General features: G+C 44.3%; 1 protein-coding gene across 5 annotated transcripts; it reads right to left on the bottom strand.

Annotated features, from left to right (window-relative positions):
* Positions 1-1,292: 1,292 nt before the first annotated feature.
* Positions 1,293-9,653, bottom strand: LOC129837311 (arginine/serine-rich protein PNISR-like). Of its 5 annotated transcripts, none has more exons than XM_055903369.1 (12): positions 9,551-9,653; positions 8,591-8,712; positions 8,240-8,422; positions 7,616-7,866; positions 7,365-7,509; positions 6,914-7,173; positions 6,573-6,725; positions 4,988-5,087; positions 4,288-4,341; positions 3,561-3,746; positions 2,329-3,472; positions 1,293-1,845 (listed from the first exon to the last, which is right to left on the bottom strand). In XM_055903369.1, exons 2-12 carry the CDS (start codon positions 8,676-8,678, stop codon positions 1,815-1,817), a joined length of 2,595 nt encoding a protein of 864 aa, XP_055759344.1. In that variant the 5' UTR covers positions 8,679-8,712; positions 9,551-9,653; the 3' UTR covers positions 1,293-1,814. The 5 variants fall into 5 exon arrangements, with proteins under 5 accessions (XP_055759344.1, XP_055759345.1, XP_055759343.1 ...); XM_055903370.1 differs by having other exon boundaries at positions 9,556-9,617; XM_055903368.1 differs by having other exon boundaries at positions 9,304-9,606.
* Between the last annotated feature and the right edge of the window lie 3,270 nt (positions 9,654-12,923).

Raw genomic sequence — 12,923 nt, 5'->3', positions numbered from 1 at the left:
TCATCAGCTGTCTCACAGGTGAAGAAGCCAGATGTGGAGGTTTGTGTGGTTACACGTGGTCTGCAGTTGTGAGGCCGGTTGGTTGTACTGCCGAATTGTCTAAAACGGCATTGGAGGTGGCTTATGGTAGAAAATTTAACATTACATTCTCTGGCACCAGCTCTGGTGGACATTCCTGCAGTCAGCATGTTAATTGCACGCTCCCTAAAACTGTAGACATCTGTGACAGAACTGCACATTTAAGAGTGGCCTGAGCAGTAGATGAGAATGTACTATCAGTAGACAAAACATGAACCTTAACTAATAAGTTACAGTTCTCTCTTTTCAGCTATGTGACAGCCTCAAAAATGATACTCCTGTGTCAGGGTCTGCAGCGAATCACAGCCAGCCGCCAGAGAGAAGCAAATGTAACCACAGGACATGTGACAGAGTTGATGGACACCCTATGTTCATCAATGGACAGAAAGTTCCACAGAATGGAATATAATCACATGCTATCAGAAACCGCTGCACTTGACCCCAGGTTTAAGAAGTTAGCCCTCAGTGATGCCAGAGCGATTGAGGAGGCTCTTCAAAGAATAACCTCAGCAGCAGGGAGGGACAGCCCCAGCAGTCAGCTGGCTCAGGCACCAGGAAGAGGGATCAGATGGAGCAGAAGCACCAGCAGTAGTGCCACAAACGTCTGCTGTTTGACGAGAGAGCAACGGGGGATGCAGCACGAAGGAATCCCTCAGCAGATGCCATAATGGAGGTCCAATTCTATTTGGAGGAGCCTCTCCAAAGATCTGCAGATCCTCTGAGCTGGTGGAAGAACAAAACCTCTGTCTACCCACGGCTTACTAAAGTCATGACAGGGGGACTCTGCATAGTGGCCACATCCGTTCCCTCAGAGGGTCTTCTCGAAAACGGGACAAATAATTACTGAGAGAAGAAACCGCATCAGCCCCTCGAAAGTGAGGCAGCTTGCATTTCTGAATGCAAATCTCTCATCAAAGCAACATATGGTCAGCATTGCTGTGTGCTGCTGGTTAAATGGCAATAAAGAAGAGAGAAAAGAGGGACCATCTGTGACAGAACTGCACATTTAAGAGTGGCCTTTTACAGTACCCAGCACAAGGTGCACCTGTGTAATTATCATGCTGTTTAATCAGCTTCTACATATGCCACACCTGTCAGGTGGATGAATTATCTTGGCCAAGGAGAAATGCTCACTAACAAGGATATAAACAAATTTGTGGACAAGATGAGAGAAAGAAACTTTTTTTTCAACTCATGAAACATGGGACCAACACTTCATATGTTGCATTTTAATTTTGTTCAGTATATATAAAATAAAGTAAATTTGTAGTGTTCATATAGCTAAACTAACCAAATGTTCCTCTTTGCCTTTAGAATGTCTAAAAGACCATTCAAAATTATCAATATGAATTAAATACAATGAATAATGGCATGTTATCAATTGCACTCAATCCAAATTACTGCAGGTTTAATGATAAATACTCAGAACAAGGGATCATTTCAGTTTTAATCAACAATTTACATTAATACGTTTATCCTGTTAAGCTTTTTAAAATGACACATCTTTCCAAGATTCTACTGACTACAAAGCCTCCGAGCTTTGCATGATAGAAGGCAAAAACCTAGCATTCAAAATGTCCTGTTTGCCGACTTGCCCTTAAAAATAACATATTTACAAAGATAGAAGGTTGGGGGGAGTGGAGAGTTCACCTACACCATTGCCTCTATAATGAGACAAGCCTGTTAAACTCATGGAATTTAAAAGTAAGTGCACAGATCAGGGAGCCCTGCGCTCCTCAACGCCTACGCCTGGCGGGAGACGTGGACCTGAAACAGACGCAAAGGGGAACATTAATGGTGCTGCACCACACACACACACACACACACACACATGCATGCAAAATGACACACAGGCAAAAGCAACAGTCACACCCTCACTCTCACACCCTGTTAACATCAGCTCATCATGAGGACAATATATTGCATTGATTTCTGAATGAACTTTCCTTTGGGAACAACAGTTACTACATTCACACAAGGCACTAAAATAGATTGATATGCTGCACATGCCCAACAGGGGGCACTATTATAGAGACAGCGGAACAGAAACTTGGCCACAAATGGTTCCTTTTTTAGAACACATCATGAAAATACTAATTATTTATCTTTGTAAGGTAGCCTTGAGCCCTGACAGAGAACAAGGAAAGTTGTGCAAAAAAAATATTACTGGTCAGTCCGCCTCCAATATGACACGCACACAACAGAAACATGATACAACAGAAAAATAAATGGTAAAAAATGGAATACTACCTTGATCGTGACTTAGACTTGTTTTTGCGGCTTGCCTTCTTACCAGACTTGTGACATTTTTCCGTTGATCTTGAGCGACTACGTTTGGATTTCTTGAACTTCTTTTCCTTGCTAAGCTCGGGGGTGGGGGACCTACTCGTCTCCGAGTCGGAGTACCTCTTGCTAGATTTGGCAGAGCCCTTCTTGCTAGCCTTGCTATCCTGACGGGAGTGCTTGTCACCCTGAGGGTCTGTGTGATCGCTGCTCTCTTTCCTTTTCTTGGATTTTCCGTTGCTCTCCTCCGCCACCACAGAGCTCACCTCCCTATCCCTCTCTTTCTCCCTCCCCCTCTCCTTTTCCTTCCCCTTCTCCTTTTCCCGCTCTTTCTCTTTGGCTTTCTGCCTCTCCTTCTTCCTATCTGACTCTTTCTCCTTCTCCTTCTTCTTCTCTTTCTCCTTCTTGTCGTGGCTGCCGCTACGGTCTTTCTTCCTATCCCTATCCTTGCTGGAGGCTTTCTGCTTGTGCTTGCTGCTGTGACTGTCCCTGCGCTCCCTGCTCCTCTTCCTGTCTCTGTCCCTCTCCTTGTCCCTGCTCTTGCTGCAGCTGGCCCTGTCCTTGGACCTGCTCTTGCCTCCCCTGCTGACCCTTCGCTCTCTCGAGTGGCTGGGGTTCCGGTGGCGGGCAGAGCGCTCTGCGCTGTGGTTCCGACTGCCCTTCCTCCTCTCCCGGGCCTTGTCGCCGCTGCGCTCCCCGTGACGTCTGTGGGAGCCGCGACTGTGGCTGCGCCGGCCGCCACCGCGGGCCCTGTGCGAGGAGGAGCGGCTGCGCCTCCTCTTCCTCCGGGGCGAGGAGGAGCGCGAAGAGGAGCGCGAGGAGGCTGAGGATGATGAGGAGAAGGAAGACGATTGGCTGCTGGCACTGCTGGAGCTGGAGCTGCTGCTGCGTCCGTTGCTGGGGGAACCGCTGGTCCCTCGCACTATGCCACGCTCCTTACCCCGACCCACCTGCCTGACCTCGTTGCTAACCTCAGGCTCACTGCGGGACCTGCGTCTCTCTGCTGTGGGTTCCACCTCCCTCTCTCTCACTTCCTGTTTGTGGAGGCTCTCTAACTGGCCCTCGTCATAATCCCCCCTCTCTCTGCTCACTCTGTCCAGTGCCATCTCTTCTGGAAGACAGACAGAAAACAAAACATATATGTTAAACTCAAAGACAACGTCACCACTGCTTATTGATACTGCCTTTAGTTCCCTCACCACGTGCGTGCTGCGCCTCCTGCGCTTGTCTCTCCTGCAGCTCCCTCTCCTTACGTCGGAAGGCGTCTATCTTCTCCCGGATACGGTGGTGCAGCTCCTCCTCGTCTGTGTCGGAGGACTCGGACGCCTGGGCGCTGTGCTCCTCCTCGTCCTCACTCAAGTCCGAGCCATAGTCGCCAAGTCCACCTGCCACAACAGAGCCCCCAGCTTTTTGAGCAAGACTGCAGCAACTAGCCATAGACCCAACCAAGCTTCCCATCAAAGACGAGCCTACTGTCTGTCTGTTTTCAACTGAACCCCACACTAGACACCCACTGACACCCCACTTACTGTGAGATGGCATGCTCTTTAGTGTTCTGATAAGAAAATACTTTGTAAATCTAAGGCAAAGACACTCAAACTGTAATGTGAAGGATTGCAACATTTCAGAAACATTCCCCCAAATTCCCAGTTTTATCAGAAATCCCAGGAGAAGAATTGCAGGTTGGAGGAATCCCTCACAGCTAATACCCTTCCAACCGGAATAAAAAATAAATGTTTTTGGAAATGTTTGGGGAATTTTGCAACCCTAGCTGTGAGGTGGACCCTTCCCTTCGGCTGCCTCAGTCACTCTTCTGAGCTACTAAAGCAGTGAGGGGACAGGGGTTTGAGCTCTGATTCTTACCCAGCAACCCCCCCCCCACCTCCCAACCCCCCCCCCGCCTGGAAGAAAAGAAGGGCGACTCACCAATGCCGATCAGAGAAGTCAGTGCACTTGACTGTGCCAGCTGTTTGGCAGGCGCTTTGATTCACATCAACAACAGGAACAACATGTTAAAACACATAGAGCCACCATAGAGACAGCCACCATAGAGAAGTCTCTAGAGAAGGGGGCACAGATAATGCACTATTCACAAGAGCGGTCTTTGGAAACCAAAAAATAAAAAGAATGACAAAAACGGAGAGAAGAGAAGGGGTTAACAAACAACGTCTGTCACACACATTCAAAGTCAAGACAGTTGGAATAGGGGAGAAGAACCACTGTGTACTAATGCACTGGTGTCAGATAAACGGGGACAAGTCACTTGAATCTGATCTATAGGTGAGTGTATGTTCTAAAGTCATTGGGTTCAGAAACAGTCATTCAGGAGGACCTTCAGGAGCAGCAACCAGGGAAAGCAGCTTAGGTTACTGTTGTTTTAAATACACCAGCTGCTCGGCTGTCTTTACCAGGGCCATATTCTTTTTCTTCCGTTGCATTAGCAGAGAATGGTTGAAGATGCATATGATCACATTTTGAAAATACTTCCAAGTTTGCCACTCAATTACCCTGACTTACGGAGATGAATTGAGGGACGTTTTCAGACTATATAAAACAGGCATAAACATGATGTCTTTGTGACAGGCACAGATGATGCGTGGGCTCGAGGAGACGGGGGTAAGCAGACCTTTGGTGGCTTTGCGGTGCGTCTCTTTGGCCACAGTTTGGATCTCTTCGTTGGTGACCTCCAGTAGGATTTCCGTCAGCAGAGTTTTAGTCACAATCATCTTTGGAGAGAAACGTGAGAAAAGGCTCTGACATGAGTTAATGATAATCATTTGTTTGTTAAGAGGGCAATTTTTTTGCAATCTTGGATAGGGATTTTTTTAAATATATATTGAAATTCTTGAACAAGGACCACTAATTTCAGAGCCGCCATTTGAGCACCAGGGCTCTTTAACATAACACAAAATAACGTATAACAAAAGACATCCTAATAGGGCTGGACGATATGGCCGAAAAATTACATATAGATTTTTATTCAAACTTAAAGGCGATTTACGATATATACATTGTAGTTTTTTGTTCATGTTTTCTCCAAATAAGCTTTGTTGTACAATTAAAAGGTCCAATGTATTGATCTAATGAATTGAGGGCTTGTGAAATTATACCTAGGCTAAACGTAAGCCTTCCACAACCCACTAATAATTGTAACATTTGATCAAGAGTTTAACCTGCTTTTTTGCAATAATAACTGATCTGAAGTTCAAGTCTGTCTATCAAAATGTCATTTTTGTTACAAATTTAACCAGAAACATGCATAATGCACTTCTTGTAGCAGGCATTATAGAAAACTAACAGGTCACAAACAATCTCTCAAGCACAAGCCCACGTGCTAGTGAATAGCCAGCTAATCTTTATATTTCAAATGAACTTGGATCGATTTGCTAGCTAACAAGACAGAACAGTTGAATTGCTAGGAACACACTTCTGTCCGTCTCCAACTGTTTGAACAGCGTGCTAGCCTGTCCATTTTGTTCAGAATGGCATACCTTATTTCTCAGAATGAGAACAAATTGCCAACTCCTTATATAACTAGTGCTCTATGCTTATTGCAAACGTATAAAACACAGACTAGACAGCTAGTATAACGGTCTTTGGCTGAAATGCTGCTAGTGGTACAGCAATGCCACGCCTACAAACGGAGCATTCATTTTCCGTTTTTTATTACAGTAAAATGTATAAATGTGTTTCGGTGTCCATATGACCGATTCTGTTAGACCAAACCTCAAATCCAAATAGTAAGTTGAAACTGCTTGTCAGAGAGGAAGTGATCTCTCATCTTTGTTGTTGTGAGTGGCTAGGGAGGGGCTTGGTGTGTGTGTGTAAACACAGAGGAAGATGCGAAGCGAGAGGCTTCGCGCTCACCGAAATCGATTCAAATTCAGCCCAATGCTTTTCTATTGACATAAGCTTGCCTTCTCGCCTTTGGGACGATTCCCGTTGTTAGGGAGGAGACATGAGCATCTAGTCATTATATACAGATCCCTGGTATAAATGGGAAGGTGCACACAGAACAGAAGGAGCAAAAGAGACAAAACAAAGAGACTAAAAAAAGACGACTAGCCTCCAAGCCAACAAACGCTCATAAAAATAAAAAAGAAGTTGATTCTTGCAATACAGGCATTTAGAATATCGCGCAACAATTCGATATCGCCCAGCCCTACACCCACCACAACGTGTCAGAATGGTAGCTGTAAGCAAAAACTGACCAGCTGGACCTCTCTCTCCTCCTCAGTCATCTCTGGTTCGCTCTGGTCCTCCAGGGGAGGTGAAGGGCTCCTGCTGGCCAGCTCCTGCTTCCTGGTCAGGACCCGGTCCTCATCTTCCCTCTCCTCCTCATCACCCTCTTCATCATCACTGTCCTGTTACAGGGGAGGGAAAGGGGTGGTAGGTCAGTTATACAAAGATACGACAACAGGACCCCCTGACACCTCACTAGTGTCACAGTTTTACCGGAATAATGAAATTATTCTGGGGATTTTTCAACCCATTGTTCATAAGGTTAATGGGATTCATGACGTCATGGAAACAAAAAGTGATTGATGCTTACAAATTTACTCTTGCGGGGTAAACGAGGCCCATCGCCGCCCTCGTCCACCGCGTCGCTCTCTTTGTCTTCATCTTTAGCTATTTCGGCACGCTGTTTCTCCATGCGCTCCTTCTCCAGCTTCTTCTGTTTCTCCCTGTCCATCTTCTCCAGGCCCTCTCGGATCCAGGCCGGCAAGGTGCGCCTCTTCACAGCATCTGACAGGAGAGCCAGGTCATTGGATGCTGTGTGTGTGTGCCTGTTTTCCTGCGTGCCTGGGAAAGCTAATTGAGAAAAGTAGAGATCAACACAGACACAAAACATGGTGATACCCACAACATCCAAAATGTATTTCAAGGCAAGAGAGTTGAAGCAAGCCTCTGCCTCTCTGACAGCAGTAAGTGTCCAGGGATGAAATCCTGATCAGTGCCCATTTAAATGAGGACGTTTTTGTACCAAGGTGTCGGATGCTCACCGAGGACGGCAGCAGGAGCATCTTGTTTGGGGATCTGGATGGGGGATCTCTGGCGGTCCCTAAAGCCAGGGGGCCTGTCCCGTCTGTTCTGTGGAGGGCCCTGCTGCCAGTATGGAGGGTGGAACCCTGTGGCAACCGCCCCATGCTAGAGAGAGAAAATGAGAAATGAGGACCATCCAAACTAGTTGAATGACAGAGAGACCCTATACAACAGCAGCCATGGAACTCTAATGTAAGTGTGTGGTGTGTACCTGATAATCAAACTGGTTTATGGCCATTGGGTTCATGGCGTAGTTGTCGGGCTGACCCCCGAAGCCGTGGCTGTTCTGGGGGTAGACCCTGTGGTGGCCTTCAGAGAACTCCAGACTGTCCTGGCTGGTGGTGTCCTCAGAGGGAGTCACCACATCCATAGGTCCAGTCCCCATAGGTCCTGTCCCTGGGGGGATCCACACCTGGTCTATGGGGGGAGGAGGAGGAGGGGGCTGACCGTGCATCCCCCATTCTGTAAACAACACATGTACATTGTTATTGTTTATTTGGATCCTCTTTAAGCCCACCAAAAGGCTCGTCTTACAAGAGACCATTCAAAAATAAAAAAACGTACACTTGCAGTCATGCTATTCTGACATTAAACTACTGGACTGCAGGGGAACTAAGTTCATTGGGGCACAGCTATGTTAATGTGGTGGACGTGAAATTCTCCCATAACCTGTTAGTTCGAGTACATCGGTGACATCACACCATCCTGAGATATAAAGACAAATTATGTACAGACTGAGTATAGCAAGCATGACGGTCTTGCAACGTGAGAAAACAGATCACCGACATAAGCCTTCTATATTCTCCATCCCCAGAAAATGATGTGAAGAGTTTACCAGGTTGCCACATTCTGCCAAAATTGGCGTCGCCCTGGAAGGAGCCATGGTTATTGGGCATCACAGGATCCATGCCAGGGATGTCCTGTCCATTAGGATGAATGTTCTGCTGGTCTACTGTAGGGCCTGTAGACTCTTTCTGAGCAATCCAGGCCTGGGCCAGTGCTGCCCAGTCCACTTGACCTGCACAACAGAGAGAGACAAGAGAAGCGTTGCTTGGGGTGTCATTTTGTAGAATTGTAAATAATGCAACGATTGAGCTGCCATTCTGCGTGGTCAAAGCAATGTTACACCAATCCAATCTTGGATAATTTCCACTTGTACAGTGCTCCATGCATACAGGTCACCCACTTGGATCTTGCTGGTGCTGGAAGGACTGCATCCACTGCTGCTGGTTCATAGGCCATTGCGGCCAGGGCTGTCCACCCTGGTCCCACATCTCTCACCCTGTAGTTCCTACGCCTGTAGCCTGCCTATGTGAGACAGAAGCATGATATAACATTACTTTAATTGAATAGTGATATTCTCAATGTGAACCGTCCATGCGAACTGTACTTATGATGAATGGCCGAGGTAGGACGTCATTGTAAAATAAGAATTTGTTCTTAACTGACCTGCCTAGTTAAATAAAAAGGTTCAATAAATACAAATAAATGTGTTAGCAAGCTAGTTATGTAGCCTCGGTTATGTAAAGTTAGCTACATTAGGCGTTTCACCCAAATGGCTTGGATCAAACAAGTAGCGTTAGCATCGATGCAGATGCTTTTTATTGACAGTGCAGAAGCCAACGAATAAAAAAAAAGGCCACGCTAAATTGCTAACCTTGATAGCTAATTGAGATCTGCGTAATTGTGGCTAGCTAGTTAGCGGGAGTTAGCTAGCTAACATTCATGCCCCTAAGTTAACTCAGCTGGCTATGGATGTTTGCTGGGTGGCGCTAGCTAGCGAACGTTTGCACTTCACGCTACAAGTGAATTTCATTTACACTGCATGCACTTAATTTGTGAAATCTAGGTAGGTAAACACTCGTGTTATATAAGTTTATATAAACTATTGTCCATTACTTGTCTGCTTCTTCAGTCAATGTTTTCCAAATTCCCCGGGCTCGGTGCGAAATGCAACTGGCTAACAGTTAGCCAGCTAACAATTAGCTTTCGTCAGCTTGCTTGTTTTCAAGATTCGGGTTGGAAAGTTAGAAAATAGCTAGCCATAGTTTGGAATAATGCTACAAAGATCAGTAGCTAACATCATCCACTGTAACATCTGCATCAGGTGAATGCACACAAACTAACACGCTTGAGCGTTTCCCACCTCACCGACTTGGTTCTTCACCGTCGAGCACTCAAAATGGCTACGACCTGGAAGTAGTCTGGCTGGCAACCTCGCCATAAACCTTTGGGCTCTATGGGGCCAAAAGTAGACCTACTGATTGTAAATGATGGCCAAAGATCATGAAAAAGGGACAAAACAATCAATTTAACAATTCTGCAGAAATTATGTAATGTCATTCTTCTGGTACATATTACAGGCTGGGGTCCACATAAAACGTACAAGTACATGCCAAAGTACAGAACAGTAATAGACAAGAACAGCATAATATACATTAAATAAAAAATCAAACAAGAGTTATATATAGGAAAGACACCAAGAGAAAACACAAATACTATTTACACACGATTGATATAGTCATATCCTTATATATACAAGGGAATAGGGAACTACATGTAGTTCAACTTGTAATTTAATCACATTTTCCTGTAGCTTGGTGGTAGCTGAACTAAATTCAAATATTGGTATTGTTTTCAGTAGTTCACTTATTTGCCATGTAGTGGTGTAGCTTACTACTGGAACTACACATTCATTTTTTTGCAAAAATAAAATATGGGTAAAGTAGGCAAGAATGTCCATTCTTTTTTTTGCAACAGACCTGCCTAATTCTTAATTGAAACGTTGTTTTTGTGTTTAATAGGTAAAATATCACATTCTGTTAACATCTGACTCCAGAGTGATCGGTTCTTGCAATTTGTATTCTATGACATTTCAGATATAGGCATGCCAAATCAAAGTACTTTATATATGTTTTTTTTAAAGGGTAGCGTTAGTGTAGCTTAACTTCTTTCAATGTGAAGTAATTGGTAGCTTGGTAAACTATATTTTCAGAGTAGCTTCCCCAACACCGGAAGACATATTCCCTTGAAATTAACATTGAGAGCTATGGATTGGAATAGGTCAATAAAGAGGAGATGGTGGTGGAACCGTATCGTGAGTTTCACACACACCCCTATGGCCTGATTAAGACATATGCACTTGAAAAGAACACGGGAGAAAATAAGTCATGGTGTAGATAAAAGAGGAACGGAGAATAGGTACAAGGAGACAGAGCTGTGGGAAAGAGTGAGCATCTTAGAAGAGGAGAGAAAGCGTTTACACGCACCTCTTTTCCACCTCTTTCACCTCTGCATTCTTATTTGTCTCTGTATTCTCTGCATTCCTCTTTGTCTCAGAGTGGCTTCATGTGTGTTTTCTCCCCAACACCCGAATAGTAGTGAGCCTTCCATGATGATGCTCCTCAGAGCATCTGCCAGGGTGCTCAACAACCTAAACTCCACTGGTACAGTATAGCCTACCCTTGTCATCTCAAGACCACAGTGGCTGTTCTATATTCTCTAGTCCTGGACTAAAAAGTGTGCGTAACTAAGAATCTCTGGGTGCGTCCAAAGTGACACCCTATTCCCTAAAAAGTGGGAATGTGTCTACACACCTCACAAGCTACAGACAATACTCACTCACTCACACACAGATGCACTGACACACTGACAAGTGCGATTCTCATCTGAGTTCACTCCAGCAAGGAGAACATGGGCGTGTATTTTTTTTTTGCTCAGATGTTCAGCGGTATCTGACCCCAAACAGGTGACGATTTGAGACTGAATTTCTATGTGACATATATGTTCAAGGCCCTGCTATAGTGTCCTGCACAGGGATTGAACTTGTATATTGAGCTGCCGTACGCTACAGAAGATAGGCTCTGACAAGGCTAATGCATGAATCCTGTGATGGCCCTGTATCTACAAATCTAGCTGTGAGTGTAAAATGTGTTGCATATATCACCAAAGTTACAATCCATAAACAGCTGCCCTACTACATGGAATTCTATGGCTAAGCTTGTAACATTCTAATGTCAATGGCACAATATGGGCAATTCTTAAACGATGGTTGTAGCTGGGGCTTTCAAGGTTGGTTAAATTATATATAATTTGAAAGGTAATTTCATGACCTTTCAGAACCACTTGAAACTCATTTTGAAATGAACCAGGAATTATTTTTTAAAGCAATTTATAGAGGTCATTCTGATAAGTACCCTAGACTCAAGGTCAAAGTTCTGTTGACCTGAACATTCTGAAAACGTGTCTGATAGATAGCTGGGAATCTAAGCTTTCCAAGGATATTTGATGAAAGGGTATACGTGAGCAAAATATATACCACCATTGTTTGTCATAGGGTAAAATCTTACATGTTTTTCTACTAATATTTGGCTATCAGATTTGCCACCAATGCTCCTTATAGGACACATCACTGCACTCTATACTCCTCAGTAAACTCGTCATCTCTGTATACCCATCGCAAGACCCACTGGTTGATGCTTATTTATAAAAAACCTCTTAGGTCTCACTCCCCCCTATCTGAGATACCTAGTGCAGCCCTCATCCTCTACCTGTTCTGCCAGTCACATTCTATTAAAGATCCCCAAAGCTCACACATCCCTGGGTCACTCCTCTTTTCAGTTCGCTGCAGCTAGCGACTGGAACGAGCTGCAAAAAGCACTCAAACTGGACAGTTTTATCTCAATCTCTTCATTCAAAGACTCAGTCATGGACACTCTTGCTGACAGTTGAGGCTGCTTCACGTGATATATTGTTGTCTCTACCTTCTTGTCCTTTGTGCTGTTGTCTGTGCCCAATAATGTTTGTACCATGTTTTGTGCTGCTACCATGTTTTTCTGCTGTAATGTTGTGTTGCTACCATGTTGTTGTCATATGGTGTCGTTACCGTGCTGTGTTGTCATGTGTTGCTGCCATGCTATGTTGTTGTTTTAGGTCTCTCTTTATGTAGTGTTGTGGTGTCTCTCTTGTCGTGCTGTGTGTTATGTCCTATTATTTTTAATCCCCGTCCCCGCAGGAGGCCTTTTTTTAGGCCATCATTGTAAATAAGAATTTGTTCTTAACTGACTTGCCTAGTTAAATAAAATAAAATGAATTGTCTCATCGTTTTAAAGAATGACATGAAAATATTATTTTTCACGTTTCTTTCTTTAGACTTGTAAACAGTGAATTGTCTTAAAGTGGAGAGATGAAAGAAAAGATGGAGAGAGGAGAGTGATAACACACAGAAAGCTCCCATTGCTGCACTGCTATCACACATTTCCAGCTCTAGGGACATAGACCTTCAAGAAAATCACTATAAATTTGGGGGTCTGGCTCATGGACTAAAACAACAGATTTTACTTGAAACGTCTAAACATTACATTAGAACATTTTATATATTGTTAAACGATGTAATGTAATCTATTTTCATGGGGAATGGTTTTGATAAAATATTGCATCAGTTGTTTGTAAGATAAACATGCATTGCATGGCAAGAACATTAAAATAATAAAAAATAACTTAATGTATCAATTATTGCG

Source organism: Salvelinus fontinalis, chromosome 38, assembly GCF_029448725.1.
Source record: "Salvelinus fontinalis isolate EN_2023a chromosome 38, ASM2944872v1, whole genome shotgun sequence".
In the NCBI taxonomy this organism is placed as follows: domain Eukaryota; kingdom Metazoa; phylum Chordata; class Actinopteri; order Salmoniformes; family Salmonidae; genus Salvelinus; species Salvelinus fontinalis.
Note: the sequence above shows the minus strand (reverse complement) of the source record. Positions and strands in the feature narration are given on the sequence as shown.

Coding starts and splice junctions, on each gene's coding strand:
- LOC129837311 (XM_055903369.1), bottom strand. CDS start 8,678: ATGTGGGACCAGGGTGGACAGCCCTGGCCGCAATGGCCTATGAACCAG. Junction 5,088..6,572: donor AGGAGAGAGAGGTCCAGCTG/GTCAGTTTTTGC, acceptor TTCTCTCCAAAG/ATGATTGTGACTAAAACTCT. Junction 3,473..3,560: donor GGAGGCGCAGCACGCACGTG/GTGAGGGAACTA, acceptor TCTGTCTTCCAG/AAGAGATGGCACTGGACAGA.